Consider the following 19,980-nt stretch of genomic DNA (forward strand, 5'->3'; position numbering starts at 1 on the left):
TCAAACTGAAGGAGTTTACTGTTGATTTTGTTTTACTTTATCATTTTGAAAAAAGTCAGATGGCCCTTTTATCTTGACTCACTGTGATTGGTTAAATCATAAAAGAGTACTAGCTAATTGTTTCTAATGCATTTAGGGTGAAAGGCATAGTGAGATATGATCTACAGTTTTTTTAAATATTTCATACTGCATTTCACTATTACAAATGACATTTAAAATCTTAACATGCCTTTAAAATGCATATAGTATGATACTTGCTTTCTAAATACGTTAATATACTTAAATATGAAGGAAATTTATTTTAGAAACTTATTAAGTCATAAAATCACTAAATGTAGGGGATCTTATAGCCATGCATTCATAAAGGAGTGGTTATAAACATAGACTAATTTGCTCTGCTTTCAGAAAGTGAGTGTACATAACAAAATCTTTTAATTATCCTAGTGAGTTTCCCTTCTTTTTGTCTGTATTTTCATTTACCTTTCCTTTTCCTCCTTCCATTTCCTGCTTTTTCCTTCCTTCCTATTTTATTTTCTCTTTCTTCTTATATTTTTTCTTGCCTTCCCTGTTTTCCATTTCTTTTCTTTTCCTTTTTTTTTTTTCTTTTTCTTCTCCCTTCCTTCCCTTCTGTGGGTAGAGATTACTCCTGTCTCATGTACAGTTGGCCCTTCCCATCCATGGGTTCCACATCTAGGGTTTTAACCAGCTGCAAATCAAAACTATTAAAAAAAAATGCAAAAATAAAAAAATACAAATAAAACAATACAATATAAAAATTATTGATGAAGCATTTCCATTGTAATAGGCATTATAAGTAATCTAGAGATTATTTAAAGTATATGGGAGTATGTGCACATGCTATGCTCTTTTATATATGAAGAACTTTAGTATCCACGGGTTTTGGTATCCATTGGAGGAGGGGCCCTGGAACCAGTCTCCTTTGGGATACCAAGGAACCCTTTGTCCCACAGTTTCTCAGTGTAATTGAAATTGTAATTGCTGAAATTATAATCATGATTAGGAAAACAATAATGAAATTTTTGATTTTTGTTTAAGCAAGTAAAGACTCAATTTTTCTGTTATTAGCATAATGAAATGGGTAGTAAATCATGTTTCCTCTTGGTCTTTGGCAGGGTCTGAGAGAGACTAAGCATCCATACACTTTTGTGTCAAAGGAGGGTTTTAGAGAATTACTTTTGGTCAAAGGTGCTCCTGAAAAAGCTATTCCTTTGCTACCTAGACTGATTCCTGTGCTAAAGGCAGCTCTGGTATGTCATTTATTTCATTGTACTTTATATTTGAAAACATGATATAAAAGAAAGCTGTAATATATTTAGAATATTGTATGCCTTTTTCCCTCCAAATTATATGCAAATTAGTCCTTTATCTGTGATTCTGACATATTTGCAGAATTAGGCAACCGTTACTCAGGGCCAGATAACTACATACCTGAAGACATCTTTAGAGGATGTACTAAAGGTAAAAAGGGACATTTTAAGTAATTAGAGGAAGTAATGAACCCCAAATCAGTCTTTCTGTATGCTACATATATTGTAGTTAATGCTTCAGTCAGATGGAAAATTTGTTTTTTGCTTCTAGATGTCCTGTGTTGAAGGTTATTTTTAAAATTCTAGGTTTTGTTGACTATCTTCTGATTTTAGATGTTTAATCTTACCCTTTTCTCTACTTGCTTACCCTTTTTTCTAACCTATCTTTTCTTTCCTTTTCTCCTCTCTTCTCTGATGCCCATACACCCCCCAACTAACCAACCTTACAGGTCCATTCAGATGATGAAGTGTTTGAAAGAGGATTGAATGCTCTAGTTCAGCTAAGTGTCGTTGTTGGTCCTTCTCTAAACGACCATCTGAAGCATCTGCTTACAAGCGTAAGTACTGCAAAGATTAGATGATTGACTGTATGTATCATGCACCATCCATATCTCTTCATGATTTAACAACTTCAAGTCTTCAACTCAAAACCTTAAAAATCTCATCATCCTTAGCAAAAAATATACAGATCGTTCATAAAACATTTTACTAATGGACAGTATTACTTTTATTTTTCTTTTAAATGGAAAGCACCTACGTGAGCAGAGTTCAGGGTTATAATAAAAAGTAAACCATCTGGGCGTGGTGGCTCACACCTGTAATCCTAACACTTTGGAGGCTGAGGTGGGTGGATTGCCTGAGCTCAGGAGTTTGAGACCAGCCTGGGCAACATGGTGAAACCCCATCTCTACTAAAATACCAAATATTAGCCAAGCGTGGTGGCATGCACCTGTAGTCCCAGCTTCAGGAGGCCGAGGCAGGAGAATTGCTTGAACCTGGGAGGTGGAGGTTGTAGTGGGACAAGATTGTGACAGTGCATTCCAGCCTGGGTAACAGAGCGAGTCAGCACTTCAGAAAAAAACCAGAAGATGAATGGATAAAAGCTAATAAACAGTAAGATGGTATTATGCTCATGTTGATTAACTATGAATTTAAGTGGTGCCCATACACTGTCTTGTGTAATTAGATATTACCAAACATGTTTAAGTATTTTTGTCTTTCATTGTGATGTTTTAATGAATCTGTAAATTGCATTCAGGAAGAGACTTTCTCCTGATATGTGTAACTTTAATCTTTAATATAAATATTTACTGGGACCCTGTGCAGCTTATGAGGTTCCAAAGGCCACTCTTAGGTTTGCTGATTTGCCAGAAGGATCCATGGAACTCAGGAAAGCTGTTATTGCCTGTTACGGTTTCTTAACAACACACACAAAAAAAGATTAAAATCAGCAAAGGTAAGAGGCACATAAGGCAGGGTCCATGAGAGACCAGGCATGGAGTTTTCAGTTTTCTTCTCTTAGTGGAGTTATTCATGCAGTGTTTTTTTGTTTGTTTGTTTTAATTATACTTTAAGTTCTAGGGTACATGTGCATAACGTGCAGGTTTGTTACATATGTATACATGTGCCATGTTGGTGTGCTGAATCCAGTAACTCATCATTTACATTAGGTATATCTCCTAATGCTATCCCTCCCCCCACCCCACGACAGGCCCCGGTGTGTGATGTTCCCCTTCCTGTGTCCAAGTGTTCTCATTGTTCAATTCCCACCTATAAGTGAGAACATGCGGTGTTTGGTTTTCTGTCCTTGAGCTAGTTTGCTGAGAACGATGGTTTCCAGCTTCATCTGTGTCCCTACAAAGGACATGAACTCATCCTTTTTTATGGCTGCATAGTATTCCATGGTGTATATGTGCCACATTTTCTTAATCCAGTCTATCATTGATGGACATTTGGGTTGGTTCCAAGTCTTTGCTATTGTGAATAGTGCGGCAATAAACATACATATGCATGTGTCTTTATAGCAACATGTTTTATAATCCTTTGGGTATATACCCAGTAATGGGATGGCTGGGTCAAATGGTATTTCTAGTTCTAGATCCTTGAGGAATCGCCACACTGTCTTCCACAATGGTTGAACTAGTTTACAGTCCTACCAACAGTGTAAAAGTGTTCCTATTTCTCCACATCCTCTCCAGCACCTGTTGTTTCCTGACTTTTTAATGATCACCATTCTAACTGGTGTGAGATGGTATCATTGTGGTTTTGATTTTCATTTCTCTAATGGCCAGTGATGATGAGCATTTTTTCATGTGTCTGTTGCCTACATAAATGTCTTCTTTTGAGAAGTGTCTGTTCCTATCCTTCACCCAATTTTTGATGGGGTTGTTTGTTTTTTTCTTGTAAATTTGTTTGAGTTCTTTGTAGATTCTGGATGTTAGCCCTTTGTCAGATGAGTAGATTGCAAATATTTTTTCCCATTCTGTAGGTTGTCTGTTCACTCTGATGGTAGTTTCTTTTGCTGTGCAGACGTTCTTTAGTTTAATTAGATCTCATTTGTCAATTTTGGCTTTTGTTGCTATTGCTTTTGGTGTTTTAGGCATGAAGTCCTTGCCCATGCCTGTGTCCTGAATGGTATTGCTTAGGTTTTCTTCTAGGGTTTTTATGGTTTTAGGTCTAACATTTAAGTCTTTAATCCATCTTGAATTAATTTTTGTATAAGGTGTAAGGAAGGGATCCAGTTTCAGCTTTCTACATATGGCTAGCCAGTTTTCCCGGCACCATTTATTAAATAGGGAATCCTTTCCCCATTGCTTGTTTTTCTCAGGTGTGTCAAAGATCAGATGGTTGTAGATGTGTGGTATTATTTCTGAGGCCTCTGTTCTGTTCCATTGGTCAATATCTCTGTTTAGGTACCAGTACCATGCTGTTTTGGTTACTGTAGCCTTGTAGTATAGTTTGAAGTCAGGCAGCATGATGCCTCCAGCTTTGTTCTTTTGGCTTAGGATTGTCTTGGCAATGTGGGCTCTTTTTTGTTTCCATATGAACTTTAAAGTAGTTTTTTTCCAGTTCTGTGAAGAAAGTCATTGGTAGCTTGATGGGAATGGCATTGAATCTATAAATTACCTTGGGCAGTATGGCCATTTTCACGATATTGATTCTTCCTATCCATGAGCATGGAATCTTCTTCCATTTGTTTGTGTCCTCTTTTATTTCGTTGAGCAGTGGTTTGTAGTTCTCCTTGAAGAGGTCCTTCACATCCCTGGTAAGTTGGATTCCTAGGTATTTTATTCTCTTTGAAGCAGTTGTGATGGGAGTTCACTCATGATTTGGCTCTCTGTCTGTTATTGGTGTATAAGAATGCTTGTGATTTTTGCATATTGATTTTGTATCCTGAGACTTTGCTGAGTTGCTTAACAGCTTAAGGAGATTTTGGGCTGAGATGATGGGGTTTTCTAGATATACAATCATGTCATCTGCAAACAGGGACAATTCGACTTCCTCTTTTCCTAATTGAAGACCCTTTATTTCTTTCTCCTGCCTAATTGCCCTGGCCAGAACTTCCAACACTATGTTGAATAGGAGTGGTGAGAGAGGGCATCCTTGTCTTGTGCCAGTTTTCAAAGGGAATGCTTCCAGTTTCTACCCATTCAGTATGATATTGGTTGTCGGTTTGTCATAAATAGCTCTTATTATTTTGAGATACGTCCCATCAATACCTAATCTATTGAGAGTTTTTAGCATGAAGTGTTGTTGATTTTGACAAAGGCCTTTTCTGCATCTATTGAGATAATCATATGGTTTTTGTCTTTGGTTCTGTTTACATGCTGGATTACGTTTATTGATTTGCATATGTTGAACCAGCCTTGCATCCCAGGGATGAAGCCCACTTGGTCATGGTGGATAAGCTTTTTGATGTGCTGCTGGATTCAATTTGCCAATAATTTATTGAGGATTCTTGCATTGATGTTCATCAGGGATATCAGTCTAAAATTCTCTTTTTTTGTTGTGTCTCTGCCAGGCTTTGGTATCAGGATGATGCTGGCCTCATAAAATGAGTTAGGGAGGATTCCGTCTTTTTTGTTGATTGGAATAGTTTCAGAAGGAATGGTACCAGTTCCTCCCTGTACCTCTGGTAGAATTCGGCTGTGAATCCATCTGGTCCTGGACTTTTTTGGTTGGTAAGCTATTAACTATTGCCTCAATTTCAGAGCCTGTTATTGGTCTATTCAGAGATTCAACTTCTTCCTGGTTTAGTCCTGGGAGGGCGTATGTGTCCAGGAATTCATCCATTTCTGCAAGATTTTCTAGTTTATTTGCATAGAGGTGTTTGTAGTATTCTCTGATGGTAGTTTGTATTTCTGTGGGATCGGTGGTGATATCCCCTTTATCATTTTTTATTGCGTCGATTTGATTCTTCTCTCTGTACTTCTTTATTAGTCTTGCTAGCGGTCTATCAATTTTGTTGATCTTTTCAAACAAAACCAGCTCCTGGATTCATTGATTTTTTTTGAAGGGTTTTTTGTGTCTCTATCTCCTTCAGTTCTGCTCTGATCTTATTTCTTGCCTTCTGCTAGCTTTTGAATGTGTTTGCTCTTGCTTCTCTAGTTCTTTTAATTGTGATGTTAGGGTGTCAGTTTTAGATCTTTCCTGCTTTTCTCTTGTGGGCTTTGAGTGCTATAAATTTCCCTCTACACACTGCTTTAAATGTGTCCCAGAGATTCTGGTATGTTGTGTCTTTGTTCTCAGTGGTTTCAAAGAACATCTTTATTTCTGCCTTCATTTCGTTATGTATCCAGTAGTTATTCCAGAGCAGGTTGTTCAGTTTCCATGTAGGTGAGTGGTTTTGAGTGAGTTTCTTAATCCTGAGTTCTAGTTTGATTGCACTGTGGTCTGAGAGTTTGTTATAATTTCAGTTCTTTTACATTTGCTGAGGAGTGCTTTACTTCCAACTATGTGGTCAATTTTGGAATAAGTGTGATGTGGTGCTGAGAAGAATGTATATTCTGTTGATTTGGGGTGGAGATTTCTGTAGATGTCTAATAGGTCCACTTGGTGCAGAGCTGAGTTCGATTCCTGGGTATCCTTGTTAACTTGCTGTCTCGTTGATCTGTCTAATGTTGACAGTGGGGTGTTAAAGTCTCCCATTATTATTGTGTGGGAGTCTAAATCTCTTTGTAGGTCTGTAAGGAATTGCTTTATGAATCTGGGTGCTCCTTTATTGGGTGCATATATATTTAGGATAGTTAGCTTTTCTTGTTAAATTGATCTATTTACCATTATGTAATGGCCTTCTTTGTCTCTTTTGATCTTCGTTGGTTTAAAGTCTTTTTTATCACAGACTAGGATTGCAACTTCTGCCTTTTTTTTGTTTTCCATTTGCTTGGTAGATTTTCCTCCATCCCTTTATTTTGAGCCTATGTGTGTCTCTGCACGTGAGATGGGTCTCCTGAATACAGCACACTGATGGGTCTTGACTACCCAATTTGCCAGTTTGTGTCTTTTAATTGGAGCATTTAGCCCATTTACATTTAAGGTTAATATTGTTTTGTGTGAATTGGATCCTGTCATTATGATGTTAGCTGGTTATTTTGCTTGTTAGTTGATGCAGTTTCTTCCTAGCCTTGATGGTCTTTACAATTTGGCTTGTTTTTGCAGTGGCTGGTATCAGTTGTTCCTTTCCATGTTTAGTGTTTCCTTCAGGAGCTCTTGTAAGGCAGGCCTGGTGGTAACAAAATCTCTCAGCATTTGCTTGTCTGTAAAGGATTTTATTTCTCCTTCACTTATGAAGCTTAGTTTGGCTGGATATGAAGTTTTGGGTTGAAAATTCTTTTCTTTAAGAATGTTGAATATTGGCCCCCACTCTCTTCTGGCTTGTAGAGTTTCTGCCGAGAGGTCCGCTGTTAGTCTGATGGGCTTCCCTTTGTGGGTAACCCTACCTTTTCTTCTGGCTGCCCTTAACATTTTTTCCTTCATTTCAACCTTGGAGAATCTGACAATTATGTGTCTTGGAGTTGCTCTTCTCAAGGAGTATCTTGGTGGCATTCTCTGTATTTCCTGAATTTCAATGTTGGCCTGCCTTGCTAAGTTGGGAAAGTTCTCCTGGATAATATCCTGCAGAGTGTTTTCCAACTTGGTTCCATTCTCCCTGTCACTTTCAGGTACACCAATCAGACGTAGATTTGGTCTTTTCACATAGTCCCATATTTCTTGGAGGCTTTATTCGTTTCTTTTTACTCTTTTTTCTCTAAACTTCACTTCTCGCTTCATTTCATTCAATTGATCTTCAATCACTGATACCCTTTCTTTCACTTGATCGAATCAGCTACTGAAGCTTGTGCATTCATCAGGTAGTTCTCATGCCATGGTGTTCAGCTCCATCAGGTCATTTAAGGTCCTCTCTACACTGGTTATTCTAGTTAGCCATTCGTCTAATCTTTTTTCAAGGTTTTTAGCTTCTTTGCAATGGGTTCAAACTTCCTCCTTTAGCTTGCAAAAGTTTGATCGTCTGAAGCCTTCTTCTGTCATCTCATCAAAGTCATTCTCCATCCAGCTTAGTTCCATTGCTGGCGAGGAGTTGTGTTCCTTTGGAGGGGGAGAGGCGCTTTGATTTTTAGAATTTTCAGCTTTTGTGCTCTGTTTTTTCCCTATCTTTGTGGTTTTATCTATCTTTGGTCTTTGATGATGGTGACGTACAGATGGGGTTTTGGTGTGGATGTCCTTTCTGTTTGTTAGTTTTCCTTCTAACAGTCAGGACCCTCAGCTGCAGGTCTGCTGGAGTTTGCTGGAGGTCCATTCCAGATCTTGTTTTTTCTGGGTATCAGCAGTGGAGGCTGCAGAACAGTGAATATTGCTGAACAGCAAATGTTGCTGCCTGATCGTTCCTCTGGAAGTTTTGTCTTAGAGGGGTACCCGGCCGGGTGAGGTGTCAGTCTGCCCCTACTGGGGGGTGCCTCCCAGTTAGGCTACTCAGGGGTCAGGGACCCACTTGAGGAGGAGCAGTCTGTCCGTTCTCAGATCTCAAACTCCGTGCTGGGATAACCACTACTCTCTTTAAAGCTGTCAGACAGGGACATTTAAGTCTGCAGAGCTTTCTGCTGCCTTTTGTTTGGCTATGCCCTGTCCCCAGAGGTGGAGTCTACAGAGGCAGGCAGGCCTCCTTGAACTGCGGTGGGCTCCACCCAGTTCGAGCTTCCCAGCTGCTTTGTTTACCTACTCAAACCTTAGCAATGGCGGGCGCCCCTCTCCCAGCCTCGCTGCCGCCTTGCAGTTCGATCCCAGACTGCTGTGCTAGCAATGAGCGAGGCTCTGTGGGCATGGGACCCTCCGAGCCAGGCACGGGATATAATCTCCTGGTGTGCCGTTTGCTAAGACCATTGGAAAAGTGCAGTATTAAGTTGGGAGTGACCTGATTTTCCAGGTGCTGTCTGTCACAGCTTTGCTTGGCTAGGAAAGGGAATTCCCTGATCCCTTGCGCTTCCCGGGTGAGGCGATGCCTCGCCCTGCTTCGGCTCACGCTTGGTGCGCTGCACCCACTGTCCTGCGCCCACTGTCCGACAAGCCCTAGTGAGATGAACCCGGTACCTCAGCTGGAAATGCAGAAATCACCTGTCTTCTGTGTGCTCACACTGGGAGCTGTAGACTGGAACTCTTCTTATTCGGCCATCTTGGAACTGCCCCCTTCTTCATGCAGTGTTTACTTCTTCCAGCAACAATGTGTGGCAACCTGCATGGAGTATTGCCAACTAGAGAAGCTCATGTGAGCCTTAGTGTCCAGGGTTTTTATTGGTATCTGTCATGCAGGCAAGACTGCCTGCCTGTGTGGTTGACATTAGTCTACACCCTCTCTAGAAATTGAGCTAATACCCTGTGAACCAAAGTTCTCATCATAAATCACATTGTATAGACTACCTGGTGTCACCCGAAACTCCCATGTTGACAAGGATACCGTATCCGGGAGGACATTCCAAGAACTTAGAGGTTATCATTCAAGAGCTAGGGGCAAGGGCCAAACATGGGGCAAGGGCCAAACATTAGGCAAGGGAAATTCTATACCGCATACTGATAGAAAGATTAAAGACTTAGATAGGACCTCCCTGTCTGCATTCTTCTGTATTTCACAGCTGAGGTATGATTTTGATAATGGTTCCACTGTTTTTTCTTGGATCCATCCATATGAGAGATCCTAGAACTGTATTTTTAACTTCCTGTTCCACAACTAGTGTAATACACCCCAGGAACTACCTGGTTAACAGTATAAGAAGTAGGTGCGATGGTGACTCTATCAGGATAGGTATGCTCACAGGTCGTAGATGAAATTCCGTGAGGTTTCAGGTGAGGAGAAGACATAGTGAGAATAGACTCTCAAGCCTTGACATATGAGGAGTCTTATGACAGAAGAAAGAGAATCTTGGCAGATATTTGTAAGCTTCATGTCAGGGGGTGTGGCTGACCAACTACAGGAATTTCACACTAGTATACAAAGTGACTTGTTCATATATGCAGTAGTTTAATAATAGTCTCTTGCACTCTGGCCTCCTGTTTTCTGCCAGGTATGCCAAGCAGTGAGACTATAATCCTGAGCAGAAACAGGCATGCTGTCAGTCCTTGTGGGGATTATTGGTTTTGGTTTTGGGTTTTTTTTGTTTTTGTTTTTGCAGGTGGGTGGGGGATGTAGAAATAAGCAGCAAGGACATCTGCTGAGAAAATTGGGATAGAGTCACGGGGATATGATATGTAGAGAAAAGGAATCACACTGGATCCTTCTTCAAAGTCAGTCAAGCAAGGCTTCCTAAATAGTCTGTCGGTCCCACCTCCGATGGCAGAAAGAAAAGACCAGATTTAACAATTGTATACATTTGTTTTGTTTTCTAATCTTTCTGGTCAGTGGCATTTATCTTTGGTCACTTGCATTCCTCCTCAGAGGTCTGCTTTTCCTAGACAAGGACTGACTGTGAACGGGTATCTAGCTTTCCTGGGCTGCCAGCACTTTGGGAAGACCTAGACACCACCCTGACCATCAGATCCTGGTATTATATAAAGAGTTCTAGAAATAGGTTGTGTGAGGGTTAGTTCCTGGTCTGTTACCGCTCACTATGAGACAGACACCACTGAGGATGTCAATGAGGTGCTATTGGACCCCCTTCGTCCCTCACCCCCATCTTCCATACCTTTCAGCCTCAAAGCCTTAATTTTTATCTGGTTTATAGACTTCTACATTAGAAGTTTATTGGAAGAAAGGGTATTCTTGAAAAAGTTTTTCAAAACCAGTTACTGAAGCCCTGTATACAACTCATTTTTTCATTTATGCAAAATAAACTATACGTTTTCTGAGCTGCAAATGTATGGGACTTTAAAGAGGGAATAAATCACCTGAAAATCTTGCTTAAAAATGTAGATTCTGGGCTTCTGCCCTGGGATTCTGGTTAAGTATGGCGTGAGACCCAAGAATCTGCATTTTTAAACGGCATCTCAAGTGATTCTGATGCTGATGTCCCATGGATCTGCCTATAAATCCCTGTGCTATACAGGGTGTATACAGATTCAGCAGGGTAATGCAGTCTGAAGAAAGCAACTGGAAGACTGGAGAGGGACCCTGTCCATCCCCAGGGCATTCACTGTTATAAATTACTCATGTAAATCCTCCATCCTTTGTCCTCTCTTCCCTTTTTATTGCAGGAAAATGTGTGTTTTAGAGGCACAGCTTTCCATCATGGTCCTCAATGCTCTTGCAAATTACAAAATCATAAAATATGCTTTTTTATAGAAACCTTACTTCAGATAGCATACCGAAGCAGATTTTATAGGATTGGTTTTACCTGAAATAATGTAAATTTATTGTTTTTTAAAACAAATACAGAGGTACCTTATACATGTAAATTTCAATGAGATGCTTCCTAAAAGAAGCCTTGAAATCTAAAACAAGGGGTGTTCCTGAAGATTTACTTATGCGTATGGTGAGCATTGTTAAGTTTAAAGTCATTTCGTTTCCCCCTAATCTTACTTTAAAAGCTTTCCAAGAGATTAATGGACAAGAAATTCAAAGAGCCAATCACCAGCGCATTACAAAAGCTAGAGCAACGTGGCGGAAGTGTAAGTAGAATATTATTCCTTAAGTCTTTTTTTTTTTTTTTTTAACTTTTAGGTGTATTACTAAATTGACATATATATATATTTAACATATACTATCTCATTTCAGCCACAGGTAACTATGTGAGATTGACGCTGTTATTTTCCTTTTAGAACTCAAGAGTTTGTCTCTAGGTCACACTGTTCTCAAGCCCTGCGACTCAGACCAGACTCAGGTTGAGTAAATATAGGGCTTGTACACTTTCACAGTGCTTAATGTGGCACTCCGTGTGGCACAGTGGTACAGTTTTTTTCTTTAAAGTATTTTCAGTGGTTTAGTTTTGAGCATCGAAAAGTTCAGAAAACCAAATGATTAACTTATCTCATTGAGGAAAAAATACTTTTTTCTCTTTCATTTGCTGCCTTTTCTGACTCAGACATCCAGATGATTGCACCATTCTTTCTGTAAGTGCGTGCATACCCCCATAGGTGTACACACACACACACACACACGGACACATATGCACACACAGTGCTGGAATAGTTTAATTGATTATTCTAACTTTTCAAGGTACAAAAATATGGAGGATTTCATAACTGTATGGTGTCAAATTACTAGACTAATTGAATTTTCAGCATTTGAAGGAAGCATTCAGATAATCTCGTCTTAGAAATATTTCCATAAAAGCAGTCCTTGCTTTTGAAAATTTTGTTTAATCAGATCTTAATGATAGAATTGCATGTGACCATCTTAACACTGCATAACTTAGTTCCATTGTAGGTACTTCTAAAGGAATTAGTTATGAGAAAATCTACCTGATCATATACAATTTTAAAATGGCAGACATAAAGCTTTAGCGAAATACCTCATTTGACCAATCTCAATGAGTTGTTTGATTGATTATATTCTTTCCATGATGGATGCCTAGAATACAGTTGACAAGAGGAAGTAAGTGCCTAAGCCTACTAGATAATGAATTTCTTTGTTGTGTTTGGGTCCTAGGCAGAGCATTAGCATTCAGACACCTTGTTGAGGAGATGTGCAGAACTTTCCCCTAGTAATCCCATGTCTCCTCTGCAGCAAGGAAATTCTTGCTTGCTCTTCTGAGAATTTAAATGCAAAATATATTTCTCCTTTCTTCTTCTGTGGAGTGGAAGTGAACAAATGCTAAGTGATGATGCCACAGCTTTTCAGTGGGAAACGCTCCCTAGGTGATTTTCCATATCCTGTGGGCCAGTATGGGAAATGGGACAAGTAGAAAGGGACAGGCCAAGCATGTTAGATTTTGTGGTGGGAGTGGAGGGGGTGTGGAGGAGGAGATAGTATACGTGTAAATAAAGTTTAGAAATAGCACATTAAGATTTGGAAGGGGAACACAGAGCTGTAGTCGAGTAATCCAGGATCCCAGAAATATCAAATTCTTTTTTTACTACTCCATCTTACTAGCTTTGAATGTTGCTAATACAGAATTTTAAAAAAGATTTTGTAGCTACAAGGGCTGTTATTATTTTCTTCTGACTCCTCTTGTTTCCTCCTCCTTATGTCCTACATATTTTAATGATTGATGTAATTGGAATAGAAAATTTTCTATTGCAATTACATGCCAAAGACTTTCTCTTGGCTTAATTATTATTGTGCTAACTTCTGTTACTTTGTAATCCTTCATGAAATTAATGAATGCTCTTCTTTCTCTTCTAAGAGCTTAAAAGCTTATATATCTCTTTCTTCTTAAAATATTAGAAATTAAGTCTTTAAAAATGAGTGTTCTCAGATGTGGTTTCTCATTTCTTGGGACTTGTGTATATCAATGATGGAACTATTCAACTTCTGGGTACAGGAAAATATGTTACAGATAGTCACAGTGTTACTTTCTTAGAACTGATCTGCCTTAAATTGAAATCAGTTCATTCTTAGCCTGATTTGATTTTTTTCTAAGTGAAATGCACATTTATTTTGGGAAAGGCACAACACAAATCCTGATCTTTATTGATTGTGTGGGAACTTATTACGTGGCAGGTACTCTGCTGAGTACTTTTTAGACATGAAACTCATTTACTCTTCCTAGTCATCAGAGGGAGATTTTGTTGTTATCTCCCTCTAAAGATCATGGAACTTAGGCACAGAGAAGTAATTAGTCCAGGTTTGACAAATAAGTGACTAGTAGATGCTGAATTCAGATACTGGTAGTCTGGCTTCTAATTACTTCTCTAGTTAGATACTTCAAAAAAAGAGAAAGAAACAGCCTATATTTTATTTAACTCAGCAAAAAGTCCTTCTTATTTCATCATTTTGTTCTTACCCCTTTTTGTTTGAGTTTTGGATACTTTCTAGGCATATTCCTGCAAATATAATACCTATTAGAGGAACTCTGCATGATACTAATGATGCTCAATTTTTTTCTGTTGACAGGGAAGCCTTAGCATCATCAAATCTAAAATTCCAACATACTGCTCCATATGCTGTTGAAGAAGGGAGCCAACAAAAATTGTTTTTTCTACCTGGTGACGTGTCAAGCACTGACCGTGGGTACTCATTTATTTTATTCTTTTGTAAATCATGGCCACCATTCGTTATTTACTAGGTTAAGATTAATATACACTGAATCAAAGTTATTCATCAACAAAAAACAGTTACTAATGGAAAGTTATTAAAATAAGTTCTATAAGAGTACAATTTTGAGGTTTATTTTTTGTATTTTTATTATTTGTGTGAAGAACCATTACTGAGTTTGCAAGATAAGATGTATTTGTATTTTCTAGTGTCTTTTTATTTATAACACTTTTTTGGCAATCAATCAGTTTGTAGCTGTGCCCTTATTTTTATAGATAGTTTGCCATTTCTTGGGTTTAATGTTTAACAAGGCTATAGAAATTTAAAATAGTGGACAAATGTTTGTGAATACACTTTTAAAAAATTGTTTTAAAGAGAAAAGCGGTCTTGCTTTGTTGCCCAGACTGGAGTGCAGTGGCATAATCATAGCTCACCACAAGCCTCAAATTTTTGTGCTCAGATGATCCTTTCATCTCAGCCTCCTGATTAGCTGGGACTGTAGGCTTGTGCCACCATGCCCAGCTAATTTTGAAATTTGCTTGTAGAGATGGGATCTCACTCTGTTGTCCAGGCTGGTCTTGAAGTTCTGGTGAGTGATCCTCCCACAATGGACTTCCAAAGTGCTGGGATTACAGGCGTGAGCCACCGTGCCTGGCCCCATGAATACACTATTAATATTGTTTGTAAATATGTATTTTATAATGTACAATGCTTGGAAAATTTTCAGAGTATTCTAGTTTAAACAATTTTTTCTAATTCTGTAAATTCTATTACAAGTATGTTGTTTATTACAACTCATTACAACTACCTAAATTTTAGGTGTTAACTGTATTTAAGTAAATGTTATTTTTGCATTTCATAGCCAGAAAATACTACTGATGTTCACATAAAGATATTCAGCAATTAAAATGTTAAAACTTGTACATGCATTCATTGATTTTGTTGTGCTTATGCATTGATTTTGTTGTGCTTATGTTTAGCAATTTTTAAGAAGCTTTTAAAACATGTTGTGCTTATGTTTAGCAATTTTTAAGAAGCTTTTAAAACATAATATAGACATTATAGACATAGTTTAGAATTTTGATGTAATAGAAGCAATTCCTTCTGGCCTTGCTTTTACCTGTTTTCATTGCATTTAGCCCCATCCAGAGCTATCTGCCATCTAGAAAATACTGTAAGATTTAATTACAAAATTTCTTGGAAAAGACCTATAACATAGACAGTAGAGTTATAAACATTTTATTTTGCTTTTATTTTTTCTTTTTGAAATACAAAATGCGCACATTGAGTTTACACAAACACGCGATGGCAAATTTCAGTGTACATGTATTGTACTACTCTTAATTTCTACACTGGTGATAGCAGGGCAGCTTTCAACATCCTATCTCTACACCAGAATAGATACCTGATTTATTGTTGCAAAGACAGTTGCAAATTTCCTCCTTCTGTAGCCTCTTAGTCTTTGTGATATTTCTACAAAACAGGGACGATGTGTGTGTCTTTAGTAATGTGGCAACTTTACAGTTTTGGCTAAGATGATTAAAAATAAATAATCTGAATAATCCGGATTAGTATTAGTTGTTGAGCACTTATTTTCTACTAAATCTTGGTAGTAGTTGTCAATGTAATGGAACCACTGGTGCTTTCAAAGTGAATTTGCTTGCTGTTTGTTCCTAGTAGACAGTGGGGTAGTCTTTGTCCCTGAATGGCTTGTAATATAAACATGCTGTAAGGAAGTCAGGGGAAAGAGACAGATTTGGCCTTTAATGCTGTTAGGATTAGTTGTTATTAAGCATTACTATATACTGGAGGATAGATATCCCGACCCTTTGCATATGTCTGTAAACATCCTTGTTTGTTTTGTTTGATGCCTTCTTGAACTTCCACTTAATGATTGATACAATAAGAGAAAACAGCCTGTAAGATAGAACAAATCCAAAATTACTATATAGGCCTTGGCTGTAATGTATTACGGAAAATTAAATGCTTATTAAAATAAGTTTTTTATTAGGTATATGCTGATATCTGATAATTTTTAAATGTTTAAAAATGTCAGATAAAATTAATTTCTAACAGAAGGTGGGAAGGCCGTAGAAACTGGAACTATGCGTTTTTTTAATTGTAGTAATCTTGTTTACTTAAAGTATGTAAATGGAATTACAGCATTCAAACATGAAAATTAATTTCTGGAAATTAAATGCAGATGTCACTATATTAGAAAACCATTCAAAATCCTAGGACTGAATACATACAAATGAGTAGCAAAAAACACTGATATTTTAAAATCACTGATATGTGAAAGCCTCAATAATCCCATGGCTAAGGAACCAATAAAACTATATGCCAGATTCTATTACTTTTGAATATTCACAGAGTATGAAATGAGTTAGAACATCCCGTGAACTCAGTGGCATTATGAAAAGGATGCAAATTTATAACTGAGAAACTCAAATCTTTTGGGGATTGCTTTATATTAAAACAAAGCTTGTTTGCATAATATGCTTCAGTGTCAAGCTGAGCAATCTATGCTAAAAGTGGTAGCTCCAACTTTAAGGGTGGTAGAATAGTTCACATTTGTCTGTTGGATTCAGGATCTATTTGACAAGTTAAATCACATTTTCAAAGAGCTGCATGGAGCGCATTATGTTTTCATCCTGTAAGGGAGAAACATAGAGCGATTAAATTCAGCATATCTGCAAGGAAAAGTACACTATTTTGCCCCTGAGTATTGCCTCCTCCCATCAACCACCTATGCCAAAAGCTCAAATATTAAGTGTTTGCAAATGTAAATGCCATTCTATCCATTTTCCACATAGATGACTACGAAGGACCCATTTTATATTTTGTGGAGTCTATTGACCAGGCATTAAACCACTTTACTTAAATCTTTACTTGGTATTAATAGAGAATATTTCCCAAATCATAATGCCAAAATGGAAACTACAGAGGCGCAGAGGTGAGTCAAAGCAAATGAGAATTTTGGCATTCTATGTAGATCACAAGCCAAATCACACAGACTTTTATACAGGTACAAGGAAGATTGTGTGTGTGTGTATGAGCCAGCAGTTCATGAAGATTGGAGGCTGGCGCGTAGGAGGCAGGGTGGTGGATTAAGAGGTAACATGTTTGCAGTAATCATCTTTCTGTCTGCTAGTTATGGCTAAATCTGCATGGCCTGAAGGAGCCTTTAAAAATGAATGGTCTCTCAATTACAGAGAAAGAATTGGGAAGCAGAAACCACTGCTCAGTGGCTGTGTTCAGTTTAGCATATTCTTTAGAAATGAGTTAGGGGACAGACTTTGGGCATTATTGGAGCACTTGTCAGTTGCATGTGAATAGCACTTACTGAGCTGTTTATGGTAGTGGTAAATGGTGGCTGAACCAATAATGGCTTCCACTGCTAGAAACCAAGTAACAACATCACCATCAAGCAGCTTAATGTCACCAAATTAATTCTCTCAAAGGCCACTGCATCGAAATCCAAGTTGAGAAAGAAGCAGACATCCAGAAATGTAAGAACAACAATTTAAAAATAAAGAGAAAAACTAAAGAAACAACAGATTTCTTTGTTTTCATGATTACTTGAAAAATTCTTTTTTTCTTTTTTTTATTTTTGAGGCGGAGTCTATTCCTGTTGCCCATCATTCTGGAGTGCAGTGGCACAATCAATCATGGCTCGACTGGGATCAAGTCCTGTTGCCCATCATTTTGGAGTGCAGTGGCACAATCATGGCTCGACTGGGATCAAGTGATCTTCCTGCCTCAGCCTCCCAAGTAGCTGAGACTTCAGCCACGTGCCACAGTGCCCAGCTAACTTAATTTTTTTTTTTGTAGAGATGGGGTCTTGCTATGTTGCCCACATTGGTCTCAAAATCCTGGCCTTAAGAAGTTACCTTCCCACCTCAGCCTCCCATAGTGCTGGGATTACAGTTGTGAGCTACTGTACCAGGCCTTAACAATTTTTAACTGTGGTTCTGCCCACACATCAAGTCAAATAATTCTAAGTAAGCTAACACTGGTTTCTTTGATAACAGGCTACTACCTGGAGTTCTCTTCAGAGAAAATTTTCCACTGTTTATTTTTTGTGACTGAGGACCATTAGTGAGTTCGGTCAAAGAGCCATTTCTTGTCCACATACACTGAAACAATGACTTTTCTCTCAGAAATCAGATAGAGCTTGGCCTGTTGTGACGCATACTTGGCTATCTAGGAATTCTAATGCTATGGAGGTACGATAGATAATATATGAGTTATGCTAAGTTTGGGCAAAGAGCAATTCAAATCTCATATGTTTTATCCTCCATGATGAATACTCTCTAAGGAATTTGGGAATCAAAAACACAGTACATATGCAACTTTTGTATCCCCAGGGTTTCCTCCATAGCCTGACTCAGTAGGCACTCTAAATGTTGCTTATGTAATTGGTGCCTGTTTTCAGAGTGTAGGCTTATGTTGCATGTTGTAGAAGTGGTAAACTTAGGCATATGACCTCTATATTTTGCCCAGTTCATGGTAGCTAGCTGCTAATACTCAGTTTAGCTGTTATGATAGCTGAATTGATAGTTATTACACTTTCATTACTTACTTTTTGGCAGCTTTCAATGAACTCATCTATGGTAACAACCCCATCTTTATTTTTGTCCATTTTCTGTTCAGGAAGAAAACAAAAAATTGTATTTAGACTTATCCCTTAATACCCTCACACCTGGACCAAATGAGCTGAAGCTGATAAAAAGAAAACCTAGCTGCTTATTTCACGTGGAGGAACTGTTTCAGAGCAGGAACCAGCAGTTTCTTAGAGATAAAATGATAGGGCCAAATGCTTCTGGCTTTTCCCTTTTCAATATAATGTGGTGAAGATTTAGAGTCACTCTGTTCTAGGTAAAATCCCACTTTCTAGATATGACAGAGCTCGGGCAATTTGCTGAAACTTTCAGAGCTTGCTTTTTGTCTCATCTGTAAAATGGGATTAATGAGGATTTATAGGCTTCTTGTAAAAACTGAATGAAAACAAAACTTGTGAAACATGAGAACTGTTTACTGTTATATCTTGGATTTAGTGAATGTTCAATAAATGTAGTTATCAGCACTGTAAATTCAAAACCAAAGCTATTAAATTAATAGGATGGTAAATACTGTTTTGTTTCAGTAAAAATTATTTTCCTTTGCTTTCTTCTGAATCATCGTGGTGCGTGGCAAACACCAGGAAATTTTCTCCTAACTTCATGCCCTCTTGACTTCTGTCTTCATTCCTACCTGAAAAAATGTTTCGACGTGTTGTCTGGGAGCATCTTCTTTGAGGACAGGATATGTACATTTACCCATCATATCGTATATTGCTTTCATTATATCAAGCATTTCCTGAAAAGTAAAAGGCATTCATGTGAGGCTGCACACATGTATGAAGAAACCAGTCTAAGGAGCTCTGACAGATTTTTCCTACTCAATTTTAAATTGTTGACTTTTTGTTTGTTGGATTCTTTGTTAGACTGTTGGTTGTCCCAAAGGAAAAGCCAACAAACAGCTTTCTGCCTTAAGAGCAGAAGAATCAGAATTTAAGAATGAATTCTGATCTCTTGGTTTCAAAATGAGGCAAATTTCCATGTATCTACCATAGGCAGGAAAAGAATATTTTGGATTTCTACAGACTTTAAGTAGACTATGTTTATTTAATGGCATTATTATATATCTTATGTGTTGATCATCAGTTTCCATCTATTGAGAATCAAATATACTGCACACCATATATTGAGAAAAAACACCATTTAGAATTAGTGAAATTAATTGGTAAGTCTTAAAGTTCATTAGGGTTTTTGTTGTATTTTTCCTACTGTGGCTTTAACTTAAGTCACACGTGAAGACTAGTCAAAAAATTTTGACCCTAGGAAACACCTTGAAATTTTATTATTAACTTTTTCTCTAAAACAGTCTAATTTTTGCCTTACCATTTTCATTCTTATGAGAGTGAAAATAATATCTAATAACTTAAAAATTTAGATTTATTGTTGCACATTTGTTTCACATGAAAGATCT

General features: G+C 37.9%; 2 protein-coding genes across 26 annotated transcripts in view; one reads left to right on the plus strand and one right to left on the minus strand.

The window, feature by feature from the left end:
* The window catches only part of PACRGL (parkin coregulated like), a 53,014-nt gene that overhangs the window by 13,695 nt on the left and 19,339 nt on the right, over positions 1-19,980 (plus strand). For 13 of the 20 annotated variants that reach the window (XR_008524982.2, XR_008524973.2, XR_008524974.2 and 10 more), the window contains 4 exons: positions 1,134-1,268; positions 1,778-1,885; positions 11,340-11,420; positions 13,807-13,919. Coding sequence is in view for 1 of the 20 variants with exons in the window: in XM_054554986.2 (XP_054410961.1) it covers positions 1,134-1,268; positions 1,778-1,885; positions 11,340-11,420; positions 13,807-13,863 (381 nt within the window). In the remaining 19 variants the exon portion in view is untranslated. Of the gene's footprint in view, positions 1-1,133; positions 1,269-1,777; positions 1,886-11,339; positions 11,421-13,806; positions 14,065-16,763; positions 16,904-17,565; positions 19,081-19,980 lie in introns of those variants that run through there. The other 7 variants (XR_010139626.1, XR_008524983.2, XR_010139627.1 and 4 more) reach the window with 7 other exon arrangements.
* Positions 15,171-19,980, minus strand: part of KCNIP4 (potassium voltage-gated channel interacting protein 4) — a 1,214,435-nt gene continuing 1,209,625 nt past the window's right edge. For 3 of the 6 annotated variants that reach the window (XM_063723207.1, XM_054553354.2, XM_054553353.2), the window contains exons 6-7: positions 19,204-19,308; positions 18,042-18,595 (exon numbers count right to left, since the gene is read on the minus strand). In XM_063723207.1, the coding sequence (XP_063579277.1) occupies positions 18,464-18,595; positions 19,204-19,308 (237 nt within the window). In that variant the 3' untranslated portion in view covers positions 18,042-18,463. 6 annotated transcript variants of the gene reach the window in all.

This window comes from Pongo abelii, chromosome 3, assembly GCF_028885655.2.
Source record: "Pongo abelii isolate AG06213 chromosome 3, NHGRI_mPonAbe1-v2.0_pri, whole genome shotgun sequence".
NCBI classification, from domain to species: Eukaryota; Metazoa; Chordata; class Mammalia; order Primates; family Hominidae; genus Pongo; species Pongo abelii.